At 42.2% G+C, this 25,663-nt stretch overlaps 1 protein-coding gene across 1 annotated transcript; it reads left to right on the top strand.

The window, feature by feature from the left end:
• Positions 1–23,956, top strand: LOC129826599 (uncharacterized). The gene is made up of 3 exons (XM_055887503.1): positions 1–60; positions 12,716–13,001; positions 22,854–23,956. The coding sequence occupies exons 2-3, from the start codon at positions 12,728–12,730 to the stop codon at positions 23,819–23,821; spliced, it is 1,242 nt and encodes a 413-aa protein (XP_055743478.1). The 5' UTR covers positions 1–60; positions 12,716–12,727; the 3' UTR covers positions 23,822–23,956.
• Positions 23,957–25,663: the final 1,707 nt, after the last annotated feature.

Here is a 25,663-nt window from a genome sequence, read left to right as displayed (position 1 = left end):
GAAAACCAAAGCAAAGAACACGTGTTGAGCCTACAGCATCCTGGTTGTAATTTCTTGAAGGTAAGAAACTTATTAAAGGACTAACTCGATCTTATTTCGTGGTGTAATATTAGTTAGGCTATATATTGAGTAAAAACAAAGCAACATTTTTTTTACGTATTACATTTGGGTTATGCATGTGCTGAAATACATTATGTACATATATGCACGAATTGAGTGTGAGACTGTGTTGGCATGGACCATTGCACTTTGCTGACGCGCACCAGGCTACACGACCGTCTCTCCGCTTTTTAGAATCTCTTTAAAAACGGTATGAAGACTAATATCTAACTTGTATTTTATGGGCTATAATGAACATAGCCAGCTAACGTTGAGGCAAATGTAAAACATATTAACGTATGTAGGCTGTAGATTGTGTGCAAGCCTGTTGTAGTAGTGGCAGCGGATCATCACACGGTTGAGGATTTACATGTAACTGATTACGAAAAGACGGTAACTGTAATCCATTACGTTCCCAGCAACAATATTGTAATCAGATTACAGATAGGACTTCTTTTGAAAAACTTTATGATTACTTCAATGGTGTAGTAAGAATTTATTGTTGATATCTGGCCTATGTAGCGCAATGATGTTAATCACACTGCAGCTATCTCATTTAACTATTTGAACCTTATGGATTGTGGTTGTTGTGGATTTCTGTTCACAAATGTATTTGTGTATTTTAACCAAATAGTGGTTGAACTGAAGTGGTTTAAGCTGCCTATCAAGCAATGTTTTTGAACCAAACGGAAGCAAACAGAGCAAAGAGAGAGTTTCTATTGGACACATTCAGGTAGGTCCCTCCCCGTTTCGTCCCGTTTGCTTCGGTTTAAAAAACGTTTTGCAACAGAATCGGCGTAATGAATACGCCCCAGTGGATAGAGTGAAACATGCGTTCTTGCAGCACCTGCGTTATGCGGACCCCGTCCTATGAAGTCCTCGCTTATAAACTCCGCTGTGGTATTGTGCGCCATGCTGTCAAAAAATAGTCACATTTAAGAAGACCATGAGTTGGGCTTTTATTGCTCAATCTAATTCGTGCTGATTAAAAAATAAAAACTCCCCAGGCCTAATGGACACATGCTCAAACTCGCGCACCTTTTATAGACTTAACTAAAGAGCTGCAAATTGTCGAGATATCAAACTGTCACCAACAAAAACGGAAACAATAGGCCTACAGCAAACGCAGCGTATTGCATTCATTATTCACGTGCAAATAACACTTTTCTGTTGTGCTCAAAGCATGCCATTCCATGAGCGCAGCATTTCCATTTCAACTCGAAGCAACGAGCCCAATTAGTCCTCCATGACAACACAATGATAAACAACATAGTAGTCTAATTAGTCCTTGGTTTGGGGGGTTTTGCTCAGGTTAAACAATTTGGCTAATCTATATTTATATATTTCCAAGTCCCAGTGGCGGTTCTAGCTTGTATGGTCCCCCCCCCCAAGAAAGAAAAAAAAGCACCATTCTGCACTAACTAACATTTTAATTCAGACATTTGGAACAACACAATTAAATACATTTAAAACTATGGATGTCATAAGGTGAATGCACCAATTTGTAAGTCGCTCTGGATAAGAGCGTCTGCTAAATGACTTAAATGTAATGTAAATGTATATATACAAAAATACACTCAAATTTTAAAAATAAGTAACAAAGACAAATAGAAACAAATGGTAGTATAAAAATACAGATAAAAAGATAATCGAATTATTACTCTATTACCCTATTGCTAACAAAAAACACACAAATAAAACTAAATTGCACAAATCCTATATCACACAAAGGCACAAATAGAATAACACACTTATAAAGACGGTAACCTGATTATTACAGGATTGCACTTTAAACAAGAAACACACAAACTAAAATGCACAACTAATTGCATTACTAATTGCATTAGTACTGTACAAAGTTAGAGATTCCCCTGCTCTCCCTACCTCGGTCTTCCCGTAGGGAGACCTGAGGTCAACCTTTCCACATTTTGTTACATTACAGCCTTATTCAATGTACACACAATAACCCAATAATAAAGTGAAAACAGGTTTTTAGAAATGTTTGGAAATGTATTAAAAATGATAAAAAACAGAAATACCTTATTTACATAATTATTCAGAGCCTTTGCTATGAGACTCGAAATTGAACTCAGGTGCATCATGTTTCCATTGATCATTCTTGAGATGTTTCTACAACTTGATTGTAGTCCACCTGTAGTAAATTCAATTGATTGGACATGATTTGGAAAGGCACACACCTGTCTATATAAGGTCCCACAGTTGACAGTGCATGTCAGAGGAAAAACCAAGCCATGAGGTCGAGGGAATTGTCCATAAAGGTCCCACACAGGATTGTGTCGAGGAACAGATCTGGGGAAGGGTACGAAAACATTTCTGCAGCATTGAAGGTCCCCAAGAACACAGTGGCCTCCATTCTTTAATGGAAGAAGCTTTGAACCACCAAGACTCTTCTTAGAGCTGGCCGCCCGGCCAAACTGAGCAATCGGGAGAGAAAGGCATTGGTCAGGGAGATGACCAAGAACCCAATAGTCACTCTGACAGAGCTCCAGAGTTCCTCTGTGAAGATGGGAGAACCTTCAAGAGGTACAACCATCTCGGCAGCACTCCACCAATCAGGCATTTATGGTAGAGTTGCCAGACGGAAGCCACTCCTCAGTAAAAGGCACATGACAGCCCGCTTGGAGTTTGCCAAAAAGTACGTAAAGGACTCTCAGACCATGAGAAACAAGATTCTCTGGTCTGATTAAACCAAGATGGAACTCTTTGGCCTGAATGCCAAGCATCACATCTAGAGGAATCCAGGTGGCAGCATCATGCTGTGGGGATGTTTTTCAGTGGCAGGGACTGGGGGACTACTCAGGATCGAAGGACCGATGAATAGAGCAAAATACAGAGAGATCCTTGATGAAAACCTGCTCCAGAGCGCTTAGGACCTCAGACTAGGGCAAAGGTTCACCTTCAAACTGTTGTGGAAATATTCAGTCAATAATATTTCACAAATACCGGAGCCTGTGAGTTCAAATAGACTTTTATTACGACATAATAAAAGCCAAGCTGGATCATGAATACAACTCACTTTCCTGTCTTGGCACAGACTTCTTATACATTCTTCCTCCTTAAAAGTCACACATAGTAACTCCTCTTAATGACTCCTCCCCTCTGGCATTCAGACACCATTATCTTATTGCCTTGCACTCATTTTAGTTTCATATTAGGGAAACTGTAGAGCCACACCAAAAGTTAAAAAATACAGACTTGTTCTCGAACTAAGTCAGGTGCGTGCATGTAGGACCATGGCAACAGTCCATAGATACATTTTACAGACATGTCATCCTCTGAAAGGAACATCCATGTTCTGGAAAAGTCCCAAGAGGTGTAACCATAGCAACAGTGCATATTAGGCCGTACCACTTGTTACAGGAATCACCAGTCATGTCCACTCCCCAGACAGGTGCATGTCTAATGGTGTCTAATGACCCAAACCCACATTGAGAGTGCACTCATCTTGCGGACAATCCTGAAATGTATAATGGCCACACATGTTCTGGAAAATTCTCAATACAACGACCCTAAGTACACAGCCAAGACAACGCAGGAGTGGCTTCGGGACAAGTCTCTGAATGTCCTTGAGTGGCCCAGAGCCCGGACTTGGAACCTGATCGAAGATCTCTGGGGAGACCTGAAAATAGCTGTGCAGCGACAATCCCCATCCAACCTGACAGAGCTTGAGAGGATCTGCAGAGAAGAATGGGAGAAACTCCCCAAATACAGGTGTGCCAAGCTTGTAGCTTCATACCCAAGAAGACTCAAGCCTGTAATCGCTGCCAAAGGTGCTTCAACAAAGGGTCTGATTACTAATGTACATATGATATTTCAGATTTTTATTTTTAATACATTTGCAAAAATGTCTAAAAACCTGTTTTTGCTTTGTCATTATGGGGTATTGTGGACATTAGACTGGTGGAAATCTGTCCTTTGGGTTGATGAGTCCAAATTTGCGATTTGTGTAGAAAATAGTAAAGATAAAGAAAAACCTTTTGACTGGCACTCTATGTAACCAAATAAGAGCATCATAACAACACTAAAATCTAAATTGTGTGCTTCTGTGTGTGTTGTGTGGGGGAGAGATACAAAGAGAGAGAGGGAGTTGGAGATAAAATTGAGATTGTGTACAATCCTAGATCTATGATCCGGGGCAACTCTAATTGGGGTAAAGGGGTTCAGAGGCAGTGAAAAACACAACGTGACAGTTTGGACAGGAGACCATCCAGGAGAGAGAAGTCAGCACATCTCGCCCTTAATTAGGACATGCAAATGAAAGAATAGAGAGACAGAGAACCAGGGCTGTTACTCTGTGGGTAAAAAGACAAGGGACATATCAGCACCAGGGCTGCTACTCTGTGGGTAAAAAGACAGGGGACATATCAGCACCAGGGCTGCTACTCTGTGGGTAAAAAGACAGGGGACAAGGGACATATCAGCACCAGGGCTGTTACTCTGTGGGTAAAAAGACAGGGGACAAGGGACATATCAGCACCAGGGCTGTTACTCTGTGGGTAAAAAGACAGGGGACATATCAGCACCAGGGCTGTTACTCTGTGGGTAAAAAGACAGGGGACATATCAGCACCAGGGCTGTTACTCTGTGGGTAAAAAGACAGGGGACATATCAGCACCAGGGCTGTTACTCTGTGGGTAAAAAGACAGGGGACATATCAGCACCAGGGCTGCTACTCTGTGGGTAAAAAGACAGGGGACAAGGGACATATCAGCACCAGGGCTGTTACTCTGTGGGTAAAAAGACAGGGGACATATCAGCACCAGGGCTGTTACTCTGTGGGTAAAAAGACAGGGGACATATCAGCACCAGGGCTGTTACTCTGTGGGTAAAAAGACAGGGGACATATCAGCACCAGGGCTGTTACTCTGTGGGTAAAAAGACAGGGGACAAGGGACATATCAAGTTGGTGTTGTGTGTTTATGTGTGTGTGTACTTACCTCGCTAGAGGTATTCGTTCAAACCCAGTGAGCTCTTGGAAGAATGGGGCAATGTAGGGGTTGAGAATAGCTGGCTTCCTCTGGGCCAACTTGTCACGCACTTTGTCCCGTCTTCAGGGTTCATCAATATACACTGCTCAAAAAAATAAAGGGAACACTTAAACAACACAATGTAACTCCAAATCAATCACACTTCTGTGAAATCAAACTGTCCGCTTAGGAAGCAACACTGATTGACAATAAGTTTCACATGCTGTTGTGCAAATGGAATAGAAAAAAGGTGGAAATTATAGGCAATTAGCAAGACACCCCCCAAAACAGGAGTGATTCTGCAGGTGGTGACTACAGACCACTTCTCGTTCCTATGCTTCCTGGCTGATGTTTTGGTCACTTTTGAATGCTGGCGGTGCTCTCACTCTAGTGGTAGCATGAGACGGAGTCTACAACCCACACAAGTGGCTCAGGTAGTGCAGTTCATCCAGGATGGCACATCAATGCGAACTGTGGCAAAAAGGTTTGCTGTGTCTGTCAGCGTAGTGTCCAGAGCATGCAGGCGCTACCAGGAGACAGGCCAGTACATCAGGAGACGTGGAGGAGGCCGTAGGAGGGCAACAACCCAGCAGCAGGACCGGTACCTCCGCCTTTGTGCAAGGAGGTGCACTGCCAGCGCCCTGCAAAATGACGGGTAAACACTGAAGAGCAAAAAAGATCCAACCAGGATTTGTCTTTGCTGGTCTCTGGGGAGATAGCTAGCTATATCTAAGTCAGCCATTGGCTAGGCCATCAGAAGCTAGGTGAAGGCATCTGCCATTCAACTGTATTATGACAACATTTTGGAGTGACAGTGGAATCAACCAATCACATTTTGACTTAATGGGTGGGCCCGTTTTTACAAAAACATATGGAAACTTCTGCCTTCTTGAAGGCCAACAGGTCACTGCGCAATAGCGAGCAGTAGTTTTCCCAAGGGTCTAGCTAGCTAGGTAGCTTTTGTTGTAGGCTAGTTTGCAGCGGCTGCAGCAGGTCTTATTAAAGAGGATGTTGTTGCTAATTTGTTATCTAGAGTGTTCTTGACTAACTATTACTTTTTTTGCCTACGTTTACTGACACCGGTCTTATTTAGTGAGGAGTTGCCCCTTCGTAAATGCATCATTTATTCTGCGCTCTGGCACACAGATGAGAGTACTCTGAAATCGGAGTAGATAGCCAGAATTAATTTGCTAATTGGATAACAGTCGTACAAGTTCTTGTTAGCTAACCACATGACACCTGCCTCTATCTGTGTGTAGCCACCGAAAAATGATATGAGGGGGAAAAGTCAGTAACTCACCCACTCATCCAATGGCTTGGCATCCTCCTAGCAGCTAGCTAGCTAGCGAACGTCAGGCTCAGTGTTTTTAGCTTGCTACATAAATAGATACGCAAGTCTATTAGCCACCTTATGACTGACTTGTGATCATTGTCTTTGCTAGTTTGATATTCCCTTAATTTACATTTGTCCGTTTTTGTCCAAAATATTGAGTCATTGGAACTGAAACAGTGCATCCATAATGGAGGCATCAAACGATGTACCAGGCCAGCTGGGATTTACAACCTGATAGCAATATTTTGTGGACCACCAAGAAATGTATTGGTGAATTATATGAATCATGCACTGAACTGCATCCATGTATTCTGACAACAACGCCTTAGTGTACGTCATGGAACGCTGAGTCAAATAGAACCCATTTCTAAAACCTCTTATAAAGTTGGTTTTGTAGAATAAACTGGGAATTGTATATTTTTGACTGATATTATGAAAGTCTGTTTGTTTCATATCTGCAAAGTAGTTAACACGTTGACAGTTCCACTTTAAACTTTAGGTAATGAGTTACTTTGTGTGCTAAACATGAAATGGGAAGTTATAGTTGTACATTTTGATTGTGAAATGCTTAATGGATGTATTTTTGTATTCTTATGATTGGGACATACTGGCCTATTATGTCTGAGTTTATGGACTGCTTATCCTTTAACATCATGCTGTGTGTGATGGTTGTCTTTCCATCGGCCCTATCCAGTAGTGTAGTGGTGATTTAACATCATGCTGTGTGTGACTGCTGTCTTTCCATCAGCCCTATCCAGTGGTGTCTGGAGATGTGGGTATACTCTAATTTTGTCAAAACGTTCCCAAACAGCCCTCCCAGCGAAGGAAAGGCTCCCTGTGGGGAAAATCCTGTTTCCCTATAGATTCTTCTGATTTTCACTCAAAATCACACCTTTTCTTAATATACTGTATTTTTTAAATGTTGGTATAAGTCCACACCTCAATCTGATTGGGTGGGTCTGTCAGGTTCTGGCTCCCCAGTGGGTGGGCCTCTGTCCACCCAGGCCCGTCCATGTCTACGCCCCTGATGCAAACAGTGCATGATGACAATTGCGCATCACAAATAGCCTACTAACCAACACTTTGGACTATACTTTTTCAATACCTGGTTTGCATACCCATTGTTGTCTTAGTTAGCATTTACTGGTAGATATCATCAGTTGAAAGGTCTTTCCTTCCATACCGGCTACCAATGTCATTCTTCTGTGAGCTGCTCCATGCCAAAACCAGTTGAGAACTGCACACTCCTGCGGCCTGCAGATGATATTCCACTGAAACTAGGCTGTGTGTGTCAATATATTTCACATGCCTTGTGATTGTAAAGGCTACTTTGTGCATGATTTCTCTATTGTACTACATCATTTTAATTTTTTTTATTAAAACAACATTTATTTAACTAGGCAAGTCAGTTAAAAACACATTCTTATTTACAATGACGGCCTACACCGGGCAAACCCGGACAACGCTGTGCCAATTGTGGGCCGCCCTATAGTACACCCAATCAATGCCGGTTGTGATACAGCCTGGAATCGAACCAGAGTGTCTGTAGTGACGCCTCTAGCACTGAGATGCAGCAACTCGGGATAAGTTCTATAGCTCCACTACTTTGATACGCATCAGTAGGGATTAAGAAGTGAGTATACGCAAAGCCCACTGAAAATAAATTGCCCCTTTGTATTTTTTTTTACAAAAAGTGCACTCTCCTACATTTAGCTTGTCTGTGCAGATTAACATAGCTGACGTTGCCACCGGTGTCTGTTCCTTCCTACATAGTTCCACACATCTAAGTTCCTGTAGATTGTGAAAACAGGAAGTCACTTACTGCAGTCGTACCCACACAAAACAAGCCTATATCAGCAAAATACTAACATATAACATGGGGCAATTCTCCTAAGTTACACAGCATAGTAAGTCTAATTAAACAGTATAGTATTCAACTAATATTTACTTTCCACCACAGCACTCTCCTACACGAGTGCGCTGGCTGGTGTTAAGATTGCTGTCCATTACAGAATCACCAACCTGTCACATACTGGAGGCCTATAGGTTCGCCATTGTGCAAACATGTCTATAATAGATAAGGGTGTTAAGATATTTATGTTTCAACAAATGAGTGTATGTATTTTGCCTGGACAAATGAGTGTATGTATTTTGCCTGGACAAATGAGTGTATGTATTTTGCCTGGACAAATGAGTGTATGTATTTTGCCTGGACAAATGAGTGTATATATTTTGCCTGGACGAAGCAGTTTCATGTGCTGACTTAATGGAAGCTGATAATATAGAGTTTATTTTTTTTACTCCACTGGTCCGAGACCTAGTCGAGACCGAGTAGAAATATATCTGACACCAAGACAAGACCTTGGCCCAGATTCACAAAACACTTCTTAAGCAAGAAAATTAAGAAGCGTCTTAAGAAAAAAAAAAAAGAAGTTCATAAGATAGTTTGTAAGTGCAATTCCTCAACAATATCTTAATCAACCAATCAAATGTATTTATAAATCTCAGATGTCACAAAGGTGCTAAACAGAAACCCACCATAAAACTCCAAACAGCAAGCAATGCTAGAAAGGCAGGAAGCTAGGAAGAAACCTAGAGAGGAACCAGGCTCTGAGGGGTGGCCAGTCCTCTTCTGGCTGTGCTGGGTGGAGATTATAAGAGTACATGGACATTTAAGGCCAGATTTTTCTTCCAAGATGTTCAAACGTTCGTAGATGACAAGCAGGGTCAAATAATAATCACAGTGGTTGTAGAGGGTGCAACAGGTCAGTACCTCAGGAGTAAATGTAGCTGACACTAAACATGCTTATTCATGGCTGGTTCCACCCCTCCCATGCCACTTTGGGTTCATCTCCTGGTTATCTACCTCTGGTGTGGTTTTAAAACCACCTCGGCTTAGTTTCCAAGATGCCAGGATGATTTTGAGACAATGAAGGATTACGCTCTAGTCATCAGGCCAGGTATTCCTGAGGCAAGATCCTAGGGCTCAGGTCCTCCGGGAGTGGAGGGAGAGAGGGAGAGAGACAGAATTAGAGGGAGCATATTTACATTCACACAGGACACCAGATAAGACAGGAGAATTACACCAGATATAACAGACTGACCCTCGCCCCCCAGCACATAAACTATTGCAGCATAGATACTGGAGACTGAGACAGGGGTGGGTCGGAGGACAATGTTGCCCCGTCTGACGATACCGCCGGACAGGGCCAACCAGGCAGGATATAACCCCACCCACTTTGCTAAAGCACAGCACCCACGCCACTGGAGAGGTATCAACAGACCACCAACTTACTACCCTGAGACAAGGCAGAGTATAGCCCACCAAGATCTCCTCCACTGCACGAGCCCAAGGGGGAGCAAAACCGGGCAGGAAGATCATGTCTGTGACTCAACCCTCCTAGGGACGGCATTGATGAGCACTAGTAAGCCAGTGACTCAGCCCCCCGTCAGAGGCAGAGAATCCCTGTGGAGAGAGGGGAGCCGGCCAGGCAGAGACAGCAAAGCAGTTCGTCGCTCCAGTGCCTTGCCGTTCACATTCGCACCCCTGGGCAGACTACACTCAATCGTAGGACCTACTGAAGAGATGTGTCTTCAGTAAAGACTTAAAGGTCAAGACCGAGTCTGCATCTCTCACATGGTTAGGCAGACCATTCCACAAAAATGGAGTTCTATAGGAGAAAGCCCTGCCTCCAGCTGTTTGCTTAGAAATTCTAGGGACAGTAAGGAGGCCTGCGTCTTGTGACCGTAGCGTACGTTTAGTTATGTACGGCAGGACCAAATCGGAGAGATAGGTAGGAGCAAGCCCATGTAATGCTTTGTAGGTTAACAGTAAAATATGATACATTTTTGGGATTCTAGTCAGGATTCTATTTTTCAGCATCATTTTTGGACAAAAATGTGCAACCGAGGACATGCTTTTTACGTGCTACGCTCTTCAGCACTCAGCGGACCTGTTCTGTGAGCTTGTGTCCACTTCACAATAACAGCACTTACAGTTGACCGGGGTAGTTCTAGCAGTGCAGAAATTTGACGAACTGACTTGTTGGAAAGGTGGCATCCTACAACGGTGCCACGTTGAAAGTCTGAGCTCTTCAGTAAGACCATTCTACTGCCAATGTTTGTCTATGGAGATTGCATGGCTGTGTGCTCAATTTTATACACCCACAAACTCAGGTGGAAAACAGGCTGCCTAAGTATGATCCCCAATCAGAGACAACGATAGACAGCTGCCTCTGATTGGGAACCGTAACCGGCCAACAAAGAAATAGAACATATAGATTTTCCCACCCAAGTCACACCATGACCTAACCAAAATAGAGAATAAAAAGGATCTCTAGGTCAGGGCGTGATAGGATGGGCCTGGAGAAATGTAAACACTAAAATTCATAGACAGAACTATGGATCAAATCAAATCAAATGTATTTATATAGCCCTTTGTACATCAGCTGATATCGCAAAGTGCTGTACAAAAACCCAGCCTAAAACCCCAAAATGCAAGCAAAGCAGGTGTAGAAGCACGGTGGCTAGGAAAAACTCCCTAGAAAGGCCAAAACCTAGGAAGAAACCCCGAGAGGAACCAGGCTATGAGGGGTGGCCAGTCCTCTTCTGGATGTGCCGGGTGGAGATTATAACAGAACATGGCCAAGATGTTCAAATGTTCATAAATGACCAGCATGGTCAAATAATAATAATCACAGTAGTTGTCGAGGGTGCAGCACCTCAGGAGTAAATGTCTGTTGGCTTTTCATAGCCGAGTATCTCTACCGCTCCTGCGGTCTCTAGAGAGTAGAAAACAGCAGGTCTGGGACAGGTAGCACGTCCGGTGAACAGGTCAGGGTTCCATAGCCGCAGGCAGAACAGTTGAAACTGGAGCAGCAGCACGGCCAGGTGGACTGGGGACAGCAAGGAGTCATCATGTCAGGTCGTCCTGAGGCATGGTCCTATGGCTCAGGTCCTCCGAGAGAGAGAAAGAAAGAGAGAAAGAGAGAATTAGAGAGAGCATACTTAAATTCACACAGGACACCGGATAAGACAGAAGTTCTCCAGATATAACAAACTGATCCTTGCCCCCCGACATAAACTAATGCAGCATAAATACTGGAGGCTGAGACAGGAGGGGTCAGGAGACTGTGGCCCCATCCGATGATACCCCCGGACAGGGCCAAACAGGAAGGATATAACCCCACCCACTTTGCCAAGGCATCCTTGGATGCAAGGACTGACCATCCACAATATCAAAATTGTAGTTTTAAAGATTTTTTTTTAGGCTATACAGTGGTTGTTTACATGAACAATGTTTACAAACATTGGAGTAAAACAAGCTTATATTTTGGGTTCTGATGGGCTACGACAGTTGAACTAAGCTCATGAAACATTTATAATTTATATTCTTCAAGAATCAATGGGTTTATATATACATATAATACGCCATTGAACGCAGAAACTACAGATTGCCCCTTTAAGTTTATCAAAAGTGTGCAAGTTTCAACATGTGTCAGTTAGGCATATGGATTAAAACGTATATATATATATATATATATATCTCAGCACGAATAACATTAAATATTATATATAAATATATAAAAGATTGCGGTCCAAACTTGTTCACAATACCACGGAGGAGTTTAGAAGAGAGGAACGGTATAAGGACTGATATCTAGTCTAACTCATATTTCATGGACTATAATTAACATAGCCTGCTAACTTAGAGGGAAACGTTGATGTTGTAATGCCGGGCTGTTCCTGAAGCATAGGCTTACCCTACTACCACGCCAACATGGCCGTCTTCACAATTTATCGGTCGGACTAATTGCTTGATTTAATTTGTATTCCTCATTGCACTGCTGTCATCGAAAACCATCGCTTAGATGCGGTGTCCAGAGCGCAATAGAGCAACGCGTCGGAGTACCCCTGCTGCCTAATTTGGGCAGCCTTCCGCACCTTTGTGCGTTGTTTATTTCCGCCAGCAGAGGGCACACATTTCAGCTAAATGTTCCGATGTGGCTTGTTGTTCCCTTGTTACAACTCGTATTGTATTAAACCTGATTTATTGTAGCCTACCTTCTGTTGCGCTTTCTAGACCTGAGTTTCCCCTATTACAGACAGATGCATTGACAGTCATTGGACTACTGTACCTACCCAAATTCACATGGTGTCAATGGTACATGATAAAGTTTCACTCTTTCAACCAAGCCCTTACTCGGGCTGTTAGTACAGCAGTGATCATTATTATTTTACAGCAGATGAAAAGGGAGTTGATGATATAGGTGTCCGATTCTTTTGTCCATGGCAGTGATCATCAACAATGGAGCAGGTGTTGGTTAAGACTCTGGATGAGTTGACGAGTGACGAAATGAAGAGATTCCAGTGGCTCCTGATCAAGCACCAGAGGCGTAGCTATGAGCCCATCAAAAAAAGCGAGTTGGATCGCGACACAAGCAGGGAGAATACCGTGGAGCTGATGGTGAACAAATACAGAGAGAATGGGGCTCTGGGTGTTACAATTAATATCCTGAAGGACATGCACCAGAATACACTTGCTGACAAGTTGAAGACAAAGGCAAACATTCTCAAAAGAGGTAATACAGAATTTACAAATTACAGGTCAGACACCTATGATGAAAATGACAGCTGAACATGACTGCCACATTATACTGGGACCGGATCATAGATAGAAACATGCATCATCTTTAACGTGTGTATGTACAGTTCATTAAATTATTGGCACCCTTTTCAATACGTCACCTTGCAATGATAATGGCACAGAGCCTTTTTCTAAAATGTTTTATGAGATTGGAGAACACATTGGGAGAGATCTTAGACCGTTCCTCCATAGATAATATTTCCAGATCTGTGATGTTCTTCATCTGCGTTTAAGGACGTGTCCTCTTCAGTTCAAACCACATGTTTTCAATGAGGTTCAAGTCTGGAGACTGAGATGACAATTTCAAAATACTCGTTTTGTGGTCAATTAACCATTTTCTTAATGAATATATATATATGTATATATATATAGAAAACAGCCTCAATTCGTTGGGGCATGGACTCTACAAGGTGTCGAAAGCGTTCCACAGGGATGCAGTCCTATGTTGACTCCAAAGTTGTGTCAAGTTGGCTGGATGTTCTTTGGGGGGTGGACCAATGTTGATACACACGGAAAGCTGTTGAGCGTGAAAAACCCAGCAGCGTTGCAGTTTTTGACACACAAAACGGTGCGCCTGGCACTACCATGCCCTGTTCAAAGGCACTTAAATGTTTTGTCTTGCCCATTCACCCTCTGAATGGCACACACACACACACACACACACAATCCATGTCTCAATTGTCTCAAGGCATAAAACTCCTTCTTTAACCTGTCTCCTCCCCTTCATCTACACTGATTGAAGTTGACTGAACAAGTCACATCAATCAGGGATTATAGCTTTTACCTGGATTCACCTGGTCAGTCTTTCATGGAAAGAGCAGGTGTTCCTAATCTTTCAAATGCAAACACAATTATGTCCTTTGGGAAATATCACACTCCTCAAGATGGTCAATGTAAGGTTTACCAGATTTTATCAAACGCTTTTTTTTTTGCTTAATTTTATAAAACTCAGAGCTAATGGAATGTAACTACATAGATCAGCCCTCCAGTTCCTTATTGACGGTGAGTAATGATGCTTTCCAGTTGACAGCTATAAAAATAAAAAAAATGTTGCAGCAATTAAAGCTAGCTTACAAATGACATGATATTGATCACCAACATTTACACTTCCAAACAGACAGTTGTGGAGATGGATGAATATAAAACACAATGGTATGATGGCACAGACATTACCCCAAAATGGTGTCATTTTGTCACAGGACCACAGCATATGCAATAGGGTTCCTTTTATTGTGTGTGTGTGGGGGGGGGGGTGCATGTTACACAGAGATGTGACATTTCTGGGTGCATTACATATATTCTGGCAGGAATGTAGTAAGTCCTATGAATTACCTTGAATCATTTATATCTAAGGTTGATGGAGAAAATATGAACATTTTCACATATCTGTGACCAATAGTTCTGATCAATTTCTTCTTTGAGATTGATTTCCTATTCCTTCCTTATAGGTTCTGAGTTATCATGTAGAAATTCAATTAACCCTTGATATAACTTCGAAATTAGCGAATTTGGCGTTGCAGCTTATTTCAGTGTTTTTTTTCAAATCTACATGCTTACGGTTCATCCAGATTCTGTTGAAGTGATTGAATAATATCGATTGAGTAAAGTCCTATGTTTCACAGAGTCGTGGCTGATCAAGGACATAGATAATATACAGTTAGCTAGTTTTTCGGTGGATCGGAAAGACAAAACAGCAGCCTCCAGTAAGGTGGAGGTTTTGCTTGCCTGAGTTAGAGTACCTCATGATAAGCTTTAGACCATACTATGTATCTACCACCACAAACCGATGCTGGCACTAGGACCACACTCAACGAGCTGTATAGGGCCATAAGCAAACAAGAAAATGATCATCCAGAGGCGGCACGCCTAGTGGTCGGGGACTTCAATGCAGGACAACTGAAATCTGTTTTGCCTATTTTCTACCAACATGTCACATGTACAATTAGAAAGAAAAAAAACTCTAGATAACCTTTACTCCACACAAAGCTCTCCCTCGCCCTCCATTTGGCAAATCTGACCATTACTCTATCCTCCTGGTTACTGCTTACAAGCAAAAACTCCAGCAGGAAGTACCGGTTTCTCGCTCAATACAGAAGTGGTCCGATGAAGCGGATGCTAAGCTACAGGACTGTTTCGCTAGCACAGATTGGAAAATGTTTCCCAACCAGAAGCCATGGATTACAGGCAATATCCGTACTGAGCTAAAGGCTAGAGCTGCCGCTTTCAAGGGACACTAATCCGGCGCTTATAACAAATTCCGCTTCACCCTACGATGATACATCAAACAGGCAAAGCGGAAATAAACCAGCTCTTGGATGTGGCAAGGCTTGCAAACTTTAACGGATTACAAAGGGAAACCCAGCCACGAGCTGGCCAGTGATGCAAGCCTACCAGGCGAGCTAAATGCCTTCTATGTTCGAGGCAAGCAACACTGAACCATGCACGAGAGCACCAGCTGTTCTCGACGACTGTGTGCTCACGCTCTCCATAGTCGATGTGAGTAAGACCTTTAAAGAGTTTAACATTCACAAGGCTTCGTGGCCAGATGGATTACCAGGATGCGTACTCAGAGCATGCTCTGACCAGCTGGCAAGTATCTTCACTGACATTTTCAAACTATCCCTGACCCAGTCTGTAATACCTACATGTTTCAAGCAGACTACCAAAACCCCTGTGCCCAAGAACGCCAAGGTAACCTGCCTAAATGACTACTGCCCTGTAGCACTCACATCTGTAGCCATGAAAAATCTTTGAAAGGCTGGTCATGGCTCACATCAACACCATCATCCCATCATCCCAGAAACCTTGGACCCACTCCAATTTGCATACCGCCCCAACAGATTCACAGATAACGCAATCTCTATTGCACTCCACTCTGCCCTTTCCCACCTGGACAAAAGGAGCAACTACCTGAGGATGCTGTTCATTGACTACAGCTCAGCGTTCATTACCATAGTGCCCTCTAAGGGCTGTAGTGGAGCGGGTCAAGTTTCTTGGTGTCCACATCATTAAGGACCTATCACGTTCCAAACACATCAACACAGTTGTGAGGAGGGCACAACAATGTCTATTCCCCATCAGGAGGCTGAAAAGATTTGTCATGGGCTCTCAGATCCTTAAGTTATACAGCTGCGCCATTGAGAGCATCTTGACTGGCTGCATCACTGCTTGGTATGGCAACTGCTTGTTGAGCATACCAAGTCTGGGACCAAAAGGCTCCTTAACAGCTTCTAACCCAAAGCCATAAGACTGCTGAACAATGAATCACATGGCTACACGGACTGTTTGCATTGACAACCTTATCTTTTATTCTTATTGCTTTGCACTGCCTCTCTTGCACAGGCTTGATGTACACTCACTGGACTCTACCCACACACTCACACATACTACACTGACACTCCAACACACACATGCATATTGACGCAACACACACACACATTCATTCACACGCGCTGCTGCTACTCTCTGTTTATTATCTATGCATAGTCACTTTAATAACTCTACCTACATGTACATATTACCTTAATTACCTTGACTAACCTGTACCCCCGCACATTGACTCTGTACCGGTACCCCCTGTATATAGCTTTGTTATTGTTATGTTATTGTGTTACTATTTTTCCTTTAGTTTATTAAGCATATTTTTCTAACTTTTTTAAAAACTCTGCATTATTGATTAAGGGCTCATTAGTAAGCCTTTCACGGTTGTTATGTGAGAGAAAACGATACCACCTAATGACTGATGACAACTGAGGGCTAAATAAATGGGGAGTAATCGAGGAGAAAATGATGCCAGGTGTAACGATGGGGAACAGGTGTATGTAACATAGTTGGCAGGACCGGCGACATCAAGCGCAGGAGGAAGGGAGCAGGAGTGACAAATACTATTTTATATCATTTCTTAGTTGTAAAAACATCAATCAATTCAGTTTTGGATAAGCCACATTTCTATTTGAATTGAACCCTTATTTTACCAGGTAGGTTGACTGAGAACATATTCTCATTTACAGCCTGGGGAATAGTTACAGGGGAGATGAATGAGCCAATTGGAAGCTGGGGATGATTAGGTGACCGTGATGTAAGAGGGCCAAGATTGGGAATTTAGCCAGGACACCGGGGTTAACACCCCTACTCTTACAATAAGTGCCATGGGATCTCTAGTGACCACAGAGTCAGAGATCTTTGATGTAATGGGTCTATTTTGCTTCAACTTGTCCTGGGACCCCTTATTAAGGTCAACAGCATCATGAACTTTACTCAGTACCAGGACATTTTTTGTCAAAAACCTGGTTGCCTCTACCAGGAAGCTGAAACTTTGGCCACATGTGGATCTTCTAGCAAGGCAATAACCCCAAGCACACATTAAAATCCATAAAGAAATTGTTAGTCTCCAGACTTGAACATCATTGAAAATCTTTGGTTTGAATTTTAAGGGGACAGTCCATAAACGCAGACTATATGAAGGATCTGAAAATATTCTGTATGAAGGAATGGTCTAATGTCCCTCCCAATGTTTTCTAGAATCTCATAAAACATCTGGTAAGATTCTGTATGAAGGAATGGTCTAATATCCCTCCCAATGTGTTCTAGAATCTCATAAAACATCTGGTAAGATTCTGTATGAAGGAATGATCTAATATCCCTCCCAATGTGTTCTAGAATCTCATAAAAGATCTGGTAAGATTCTGTATGAAGGAATGATCTAATATCCCTCCCAATGTGTTCTAGAATCTCATAAAACATCTGGTAAGATTCTGTATGAAGGAATGATCTAATATCCCTCCCAATGTGTTCTAGAATCTCATAAAACATCTGGTAAGATTCTGTATGAAGGAATGATCTAATATCCCTCCCAATGTGTTCTAGAATCTCATAAAACATCTGGTAAGATTCTGTATGAAGGAATGATCTAATATCCCTCCCAATGTGTTCTAGAATCTCATAAAACATTTTTGAAAAATACTCAGTGCCGTTATCCTCACAAGGTGAGGTATTGAAAACAGGGTGCCAATAATATTAACCCCCTATTTTTTAAGAACATGTTTTATTACTTGTTAAACAAAATGTCTTTCTCTGAGCAATTGTATTAGTATAGCAGAATATGATTTTCCATTTTTTTGGAGCTCAGTATTTGTATTATTTATTTTATAAAATATTTTTTTAATCATCTTTATCAAGGGTGCCAATAATTTTGCACCAGACTACAGGAGAATACCGGTCAAGTGAACATATTGTAAATAATTACCATCATAACTTTGAGGAGAAACCTGATATTTAGAAATATACTGAACAAAAATATAAACACAACATGTACAGTTTTGGTCCCATGTTTTTTGAGCCGAAATAAAAGATCCCAGAAATGTTCCATAAGCACAAAGAGCTTATTTCTCTCAAATGTTGTTGACAAATTTGTTTACATCATTGTTAGTGAGTATTTGTCCTTTGCCAAGATAATCCATCCACCTGACAGACGGATTGTCTGAGACCAGACACCCGGACAGCTGATGAAACTGAGGAGTATTTCTATCTTTAACTAATTCTGATAGACCCAAGTTGGTGGGTCTACGCCCTCCCAGGCCCACCCATGGCTGCGTCCCTGCCCAGTCATGTGAAATCCATAGATTAGAGTCTAATGAATTTATTTCAATTGACTGATTTCCTTATATGAACTGTAACTCAGTAAAAATGTTTGAAATTGCTACCTTTATATTTTTGTTCAGTATAGTTAAGTGTAATGTCGCTAATTGTTAAACATACAGTGCCTGTAGAAGGTCAACACCCCCTTGAACTTTTCTTTACATTTTGTTGCGTTACAAAGTGGGATTGAAATAGATTTAATTGTAATGTTCTGTCATTGATCTACACAAAATACTCCATAAATGTCAAAGTGAAATTAAAAAATATATATATTTTTTTTACTATTAAATAACTAAAATATGGAAGGAGCACAGGAAAAAAAAAATAGTAAAACCTGCTTCAGTCTGCTTTCCACCAGACGCTGGGAGATGAATTCACCTTCCAGCAGGACAATAACTTACAGCACAAAGTCAAATCTACACTGGAGTTGCTTACCAAGAAGACAGTGAACGTTCCTGATTGGCCAAGTTTTGACTTAAATCTGCTTGAAAATCTATGACAAGACTTGAACATTGCTATCTAGCCATGATCCTCAACCCCTTGGCAGAGCTTGAAGAATTTTGAAAATAATAATGGGCAAACATTGCACAATACAAGTGTGCAAAGCTCATGAGACTTACCCAAGAAGACTCACCGCTGTAGTCGCTGCCAGAGGTGATTCTGTAACGGCTATCATATTCTTCCTCCTCGGACGAGGAGAGGCGAGAAGGATCGGACCAATATGCGGAGTGGTTAGTGCTCATGATGATTTATTATAACGAACACTGAACACTGAAATACAAAACAAATAAACAAAGTGCAGAAACCTATACAGTACCGTGTGGTGAAAACACTAACACGGAAACAAACACCCACAAAACACACGTGAAACCCCGGCTGCCTTAGTATGATTCTCAATCAGGGACAACGATTGACAGCTGCCTCTGATTGAGAATCATACCCGGCCGAACACAAAATCCCAACATAGAAATTCACACATAGACAAACCCACTCAACTCACGCCCTGACCAACTAAATAAAATACAAGACAAAGGAAAACAGGTCAGGAACGTGACAGATTCTAACATGTATTGAGTCAGAAGGGTGAATACTTATCTAATCAAGGAATATTAGTGTTTTCTTTCTCCTTAATCTAAAAAAAAAAATCACTTTGACATTACAGAGTATTTTTTTTGTAGATAGTTGACAAACAAAGGACAATTAAATCACATTTTAATCACATTTTCTTACACGGGGTGTAGATTCTCTACAGGCACTGATTGGCTGCCAGGAAATGTTGTTGTTTTTGCTACAGGTTCAAATTAAAATTAGAACAAGACCACTGCAAAGGAGTAACTTAGTATAGTTTAGTTTATTCATTTGAGCATTTTTAAAAACAAGCACACAAAACTTGAAAAGCCATATATGCACATGAGCTAAATCATTAAGGATAACACACAATAAAGTCTGGGACTTATTTCCATTGTTAAATCATGGAGGATAACACACAATAAAGGCTGGGACTTATTTCCATTGTTAAATCATGGAGGATAACACACAATAAAGTCTGGGACTTATTTCCATTGTTAAATCATGGAGGATAACACACAATAAAGTCTGGGACTTATTTCCATTGTGGTCCTCTTGAAACAAGATGACTAGGCAAGATCCAACACGGTTGAACACAGTATGACAGAGAGATAATAAAACATAAAACAAAGAAGAAGAACAAGATCCAACACAGTTGAACACAGTATGACAGAGAGATAATAAAACATAAAAACAAAGAAGAAGAACAAGATCCAACACAGTTGAACACAGTATGACAGAGAGATAATAAAACATAAAACAAAGAAGAAGAACAAGATCCAACACAGTTGAACACAGTATGACAGAGAGATAATAAAACATAAAACAAAGAAGAACATCTATCTCAATTTCAGTTACAGCGTAATGTACATCCAAATGAGCCCAGAAGACATCAAACTGTTTTTTGCTTTAATTTTAAAGCTGCCCAGAGAGATCGTCATTTTTATGGGCAGAGGCAACTCATTCCATTCTGAGGCTCCAGTATACAAGAAAATACCTTTCCCAGCATTACTCCTGAACCTGCATAAGCACACATTAGCAACACCTGATCTGGTGCTGTGATTGTGTGCATCCCTAACATGGGGAAAGTAATCGGTTAGATATCTGGGCGCAGAACCATAAATACTCCTGTAAACCAAACCCAGTCTAATCTGGGACACCTAAGCCTCAGATAGCTAACAGAGGTTTTGGTAGTCAGCACCTCAACCCCTAACTCCAATCTGATTTCAGAGGACCTACACAATTTACACTACCGGTCAAAAGTTTTCGAACACCTACTCATTCAAGGGTTTTTCTTTATTTGTACTATTTTCTACATTGTAGAATAATTTTAAAGGCATCAAAACTATGAAATAACACATATGGAATCATGTAGTAAACAAAAAAAGTGTTATATTAAATATATTTTTTATTGTTTTTGGAATTCTTCAAATAGCCACCCTTTGCCTGGATGACAGCTTTGCACACTCTTTTCTCAACCAGCTTCATGAGGTAGCCACCTGGAATGCGTTTCAATTAACAGGTGTGCCTTCTTGAAAATGTGTAACTCTGTGTTGTTGTATGTGTCGAACTGCTTTGCTTTATCTTGGCCAGGTCGCAGTTGTAAATGAGAACTTGCCTACCTGGTTAAATAAAGCTGAAATAAATAAATATGTAAAATCCTTGCAAATTAGTTCCCAACGAGCCAGGCGACCCAAACTGTTAATACCTTGACTCTGCATGCAATGAACGCAAATACCTTGACTCTGCATGCAATGAACGCACGAGAAGTGAAGTAATTTCCGATAGTTAATATTGCCTGCTAACATGAATTTCTTTTAACTAAATATGCAGGTTTAAAAAATATATACTTCTCTATTGATTCAAAGAAAGGCATTGATGTTTATGGTTAGGTACATTCGAGGAACGATTGTGCTTTTTTCACGAATGCGCTTTTGTTAAAACATCACCCGTTTGGCGAAGTAGGCTGTGATTCGATGATAAATTAACAGAAACCGCATTGATTATATGCAACGCAGGACAAGCTAGTTAACCTAGTAATATCATCAACCATGTGTAGTTAACTTGTGTGGGTGAACGGATGATCTCTGCATGTGTATTTCCCATTGTAAAGCATGGAGGAGGAAGTGTTATGGTGTGGGGGTGGTTTGATGGTGACACTGTCTGACACTTAACCAGCATGGCTACCACAGCATTCTGCAGCGATACTCCATCCCATCTGGTTTGCGCTTAGTGGGACTATCAATTGTTTTTCATCAGGACAATGACCCAACACACCTCCAGGCTGTATAAGGGCTATTTTACCAAGAAGGAGAGTGATGAAGTGCTGCATCAGATGACCTGGCCTCCACAATCACCCGACCTCAACCAAATTGAGATGGTTTGGGATGAGTCATACCACAGAGTTAAGGAAAAGCAGCTAACAAGTGCTCAGCATATGTGGGAACTCCTTCAAGACTGTTGGAAAAGCATTCCAGGTGAAGCTGGTTGAGATAATGCCAAGAGTGTGCAAAGTTATCATCACGGAAAAGGGTAGCTATTTGAATCATCTCAAATATAAAATATATTTTGATTTTCTTCAACACTTTTTTTGGTTACTACATGAATCCATATGTCTTATTTCATAGTGTTGATGTCTTCACTATTATTCTACAATGTAGAAAATATTTTAAATGAAGAAAAAACCTTAAAATGAGTAGGTGTTCTAAAACTTTGACCGGTAGTGTAGGTCTGGACCCCAAAATAATGATCAGTTTGTACAGAGATAGCTTATTATCTCCTCCACCACTGGCTCCCTACCTGACAGGTAGAACTTTACCCAGCCTAAAGGGATAATGCTTAACCCTAGTGCCTCCAGTTTGGAGATTAGGAGACAGTGGTTAGCTGTATCAAAGGCCTTCTGTAGGTCAAGCAGTACCATTCCACAGGGATTTCTCTCATCAGTTTCTTTCCTGATGAAGTCAGTCAAGTAAAGTAGACATGAATCAGTGGTGTAAGTTTTAGTAAACTGACAGAAAATCATACATCAGATTTTGTTTGTTGACATATTCATAAATCTGCTCATGTACAACTCTCTTGCCAGCGGAAAACGGCACAACAAAGGTGAGCAGTGCGGCGAAGAGCACTGCAAAGGTGAGCACTGCAAAGGTGAGCACTGCAAAGGAGAGCACTGCAAAGGAGAGCACTGCGGCAAAGGAGAGCACTGCGGCAAAGGAGAGCACTGCGGCAAAGGAGAGCACTGCGGCAAAGGAGAGCACTGCGGCAAAGAGCACTGCAAAGGAGAGCACTGCAAAGGAGAGCACTGCAAAGGAGAGCACTGCAAAGGAGAGCACTGCGGCAAAGGAGAGCACTGCAAAGGAGAGCACTGCGGCAAAGGAGAGCACTGCGGCAAAGGAGAGCACTGCGGCAAAGGAGAGCACTGCGGCAAAGGAGAGCACTGCGGCAAAGAGCACTGCAAAGGAGAGCACTGCAAAGGAGAGCACTGCAAAGGAGAGCACTGCAAAGGAGAGCACTGCGGCAAAGAGCACTGTGGCAAAGAGTACTGCAACGGAGACACCAGTGGTGAAGAGCACTACAAAGGAGAGCATTGGGGCGAAGGGCACTACAAAGGAGAGCACTGTGGCAAAGAGCACTGCAAAGGAGAGCACTGCAGTGAAGAGTACTGCAGCGAAGAGCACTGCAAAGGAGAGCACTGCAAAGGAGAACACTACCACTGCAAAGGAGAGCACTGCAGTGAAGAGTACTGCTGCGAAGAGCACTGCAAAGGAGACACCAGTGGTGAAGAGCACTGCAAAGGAGAGCACCGTGGCAAAGAACACTGCAAAGGAGAACACTACCACTGCAAAGGTGACACCAGTGGTGAAGAGCACTGCAAAGGAGAGCACTGCAGTGAAGAGTACTGTGGCGAAGAGCACTGCAAAGGAGAGCACTGCAGTGAAGAGTACTGTGGCAAAGAGCACTGCAAAGGAGAGCACTGCCACTGCAAAGGTGACACCAGTGGTGAAGAGCACTGCAAAGAAGAGCACTGCCAAAGGCACCTCCAAAAACTGAGCCGTTCTAGATCAAGAGGATGGGCCCATATGGTATACTTTCTTTTAGTCCATTTACTTGTCAAATACCAGTTTACATTTAAGGAGGATTGTAAACTATTTTCTTAAGCTTTTCTCAGAATATTTGGAATTTTACAACCTGACAATTAAATGAAAAATATATTTTCAAGAATTGTAATGTTTAAATTTTTTCTCATGCTCTTCAGAAACATAAAATACTCCAGAAAATACTGTGGTATCAGCAGAGCTCGACAAACAGGGCTGCCCGCTGGAAACCCTCCAGGCCAGTCGATCAACCCTGTCAGTCGCCCGCTTGGGCCAGTGAAAAATATATTGTAATAATGCTATTTTTAATCTAGGTTATGTAAAAAAAAAAAAAAAAATGTTTTAAACAGATGGATTCCCAAAGCTGTTCATTCGTTACTTAGATTATTTATCACATGCGCGCTGCACACATATAGCATATAATATGTCGGGCAGAGAAAGCACACAGCTCTCAAACTTCTCAATTGTGTAAGACTCCAGCCACCATAGACTGTTTTCTCTGCTACCGCATGGCAAGCAGTACCGGAGCGCCAAGTCTTGGACCAAAAGGCTCCTTAACAGCCCCAAGCCATAAGACTGCTGAACAGTTAATAAAATGGCTACCCGGACTATTTGCATTGGCCACCTTATTTTTGTACTAACATTCTTGCGGTGCTGTATACACACTCACTGGACTCTACCCACACACTGACTGGACTCTACCCACACACTGACTGGACTCTACCCACACACTGACTGGACTCTACCCACACACTGACTTGACTCTACCCACACACTGACTGGACTCTACCCACACACTGACTGGACTCTACCCACACACTGACTGGACTCTACCCACACACTGACTGGACTCTACCCACACACTGACTGGACTCTACCCACACACTGACTGGACTCTACCCACACACTCACTGGACTCTACCCACACACTCACTGGACTCTACCCACACACTGACTGGACTCTACCCACACACTGACTGGACTCTACCCACACACTGACTGGACTCTACCCACACGCTGACTGGACTCTACCCACACGCTGACTAGACTCTACCCATACGCTGACTGGACTCTACCCACACGCTGACTGGACTCTACCCACACACTCACTGGACTCTACCCACACACTCACTGGACTCTACCCACACACTCACTGGACTCTACCCACACACTGACTGGACTCTACCCACACACTGACTGGACTCTACCCACACACTGACTAGACTCTACCCATACGCTGACTGGACTCTACCCACACGCTGACTGGACTCTACCCACACACTCACTGGACTCTACCCACACACTCACTGGACTCTACCCACACACTGACTGGACTCTACCCACACACTGACTGGACTCTACCCACACACTGACTGGACTCTACCCACACACTGACTGGACTCTACCCACACACTCACTGGACTCTACCCACACACTCACTGGACTCTACCCACACACTCACTGGACTCTACCCACACACTGAATGGACTCTACCCATACACTGACTGGACTCTACCCACACACTCACTACACTGATACTCCAACTCACACTTTCACACTCTCCACATACACTGCTGCTACTCTGTTTATTATCTACCCTGACTGCCTAGTTACTTTTACCCCTACCTACATGCAGTGGTGTAAAGTACTTAAGTAAAAATACTTTCAAGTACTACTTGAGTAGTTTTTTTTGGTATCTTTACTTTACTATTTAAATTTTTGACGACTTTTACTTCATTACATTCCTAAATAAAAGAATGTACTTTTTACTCCATACATTTTCCATGACACCCAAAAG

The sequence above is a fragment of the Salvelinus fontinalis genome, chromosome 28, assembly GCF_029448725.1.
Source record: "Salvelinus fontinalis isolate EN_2023a chromosome 28, ASM2944872v1, whole genome shotgun sequence".
Classification (NCBI taxonomy): domain Eukaryota; kingdom Metazoa; phylum Chordata; class Actinopteri; order Salmoniformes; family Salmonidae; genus Salvelinus; species Salvelinus fontinalis.
The sequence above is the reverse complement of the archived record's forward strand: the minus strand, read 5'-3'. Positions and strand labels throughout refer to the sequence as shown.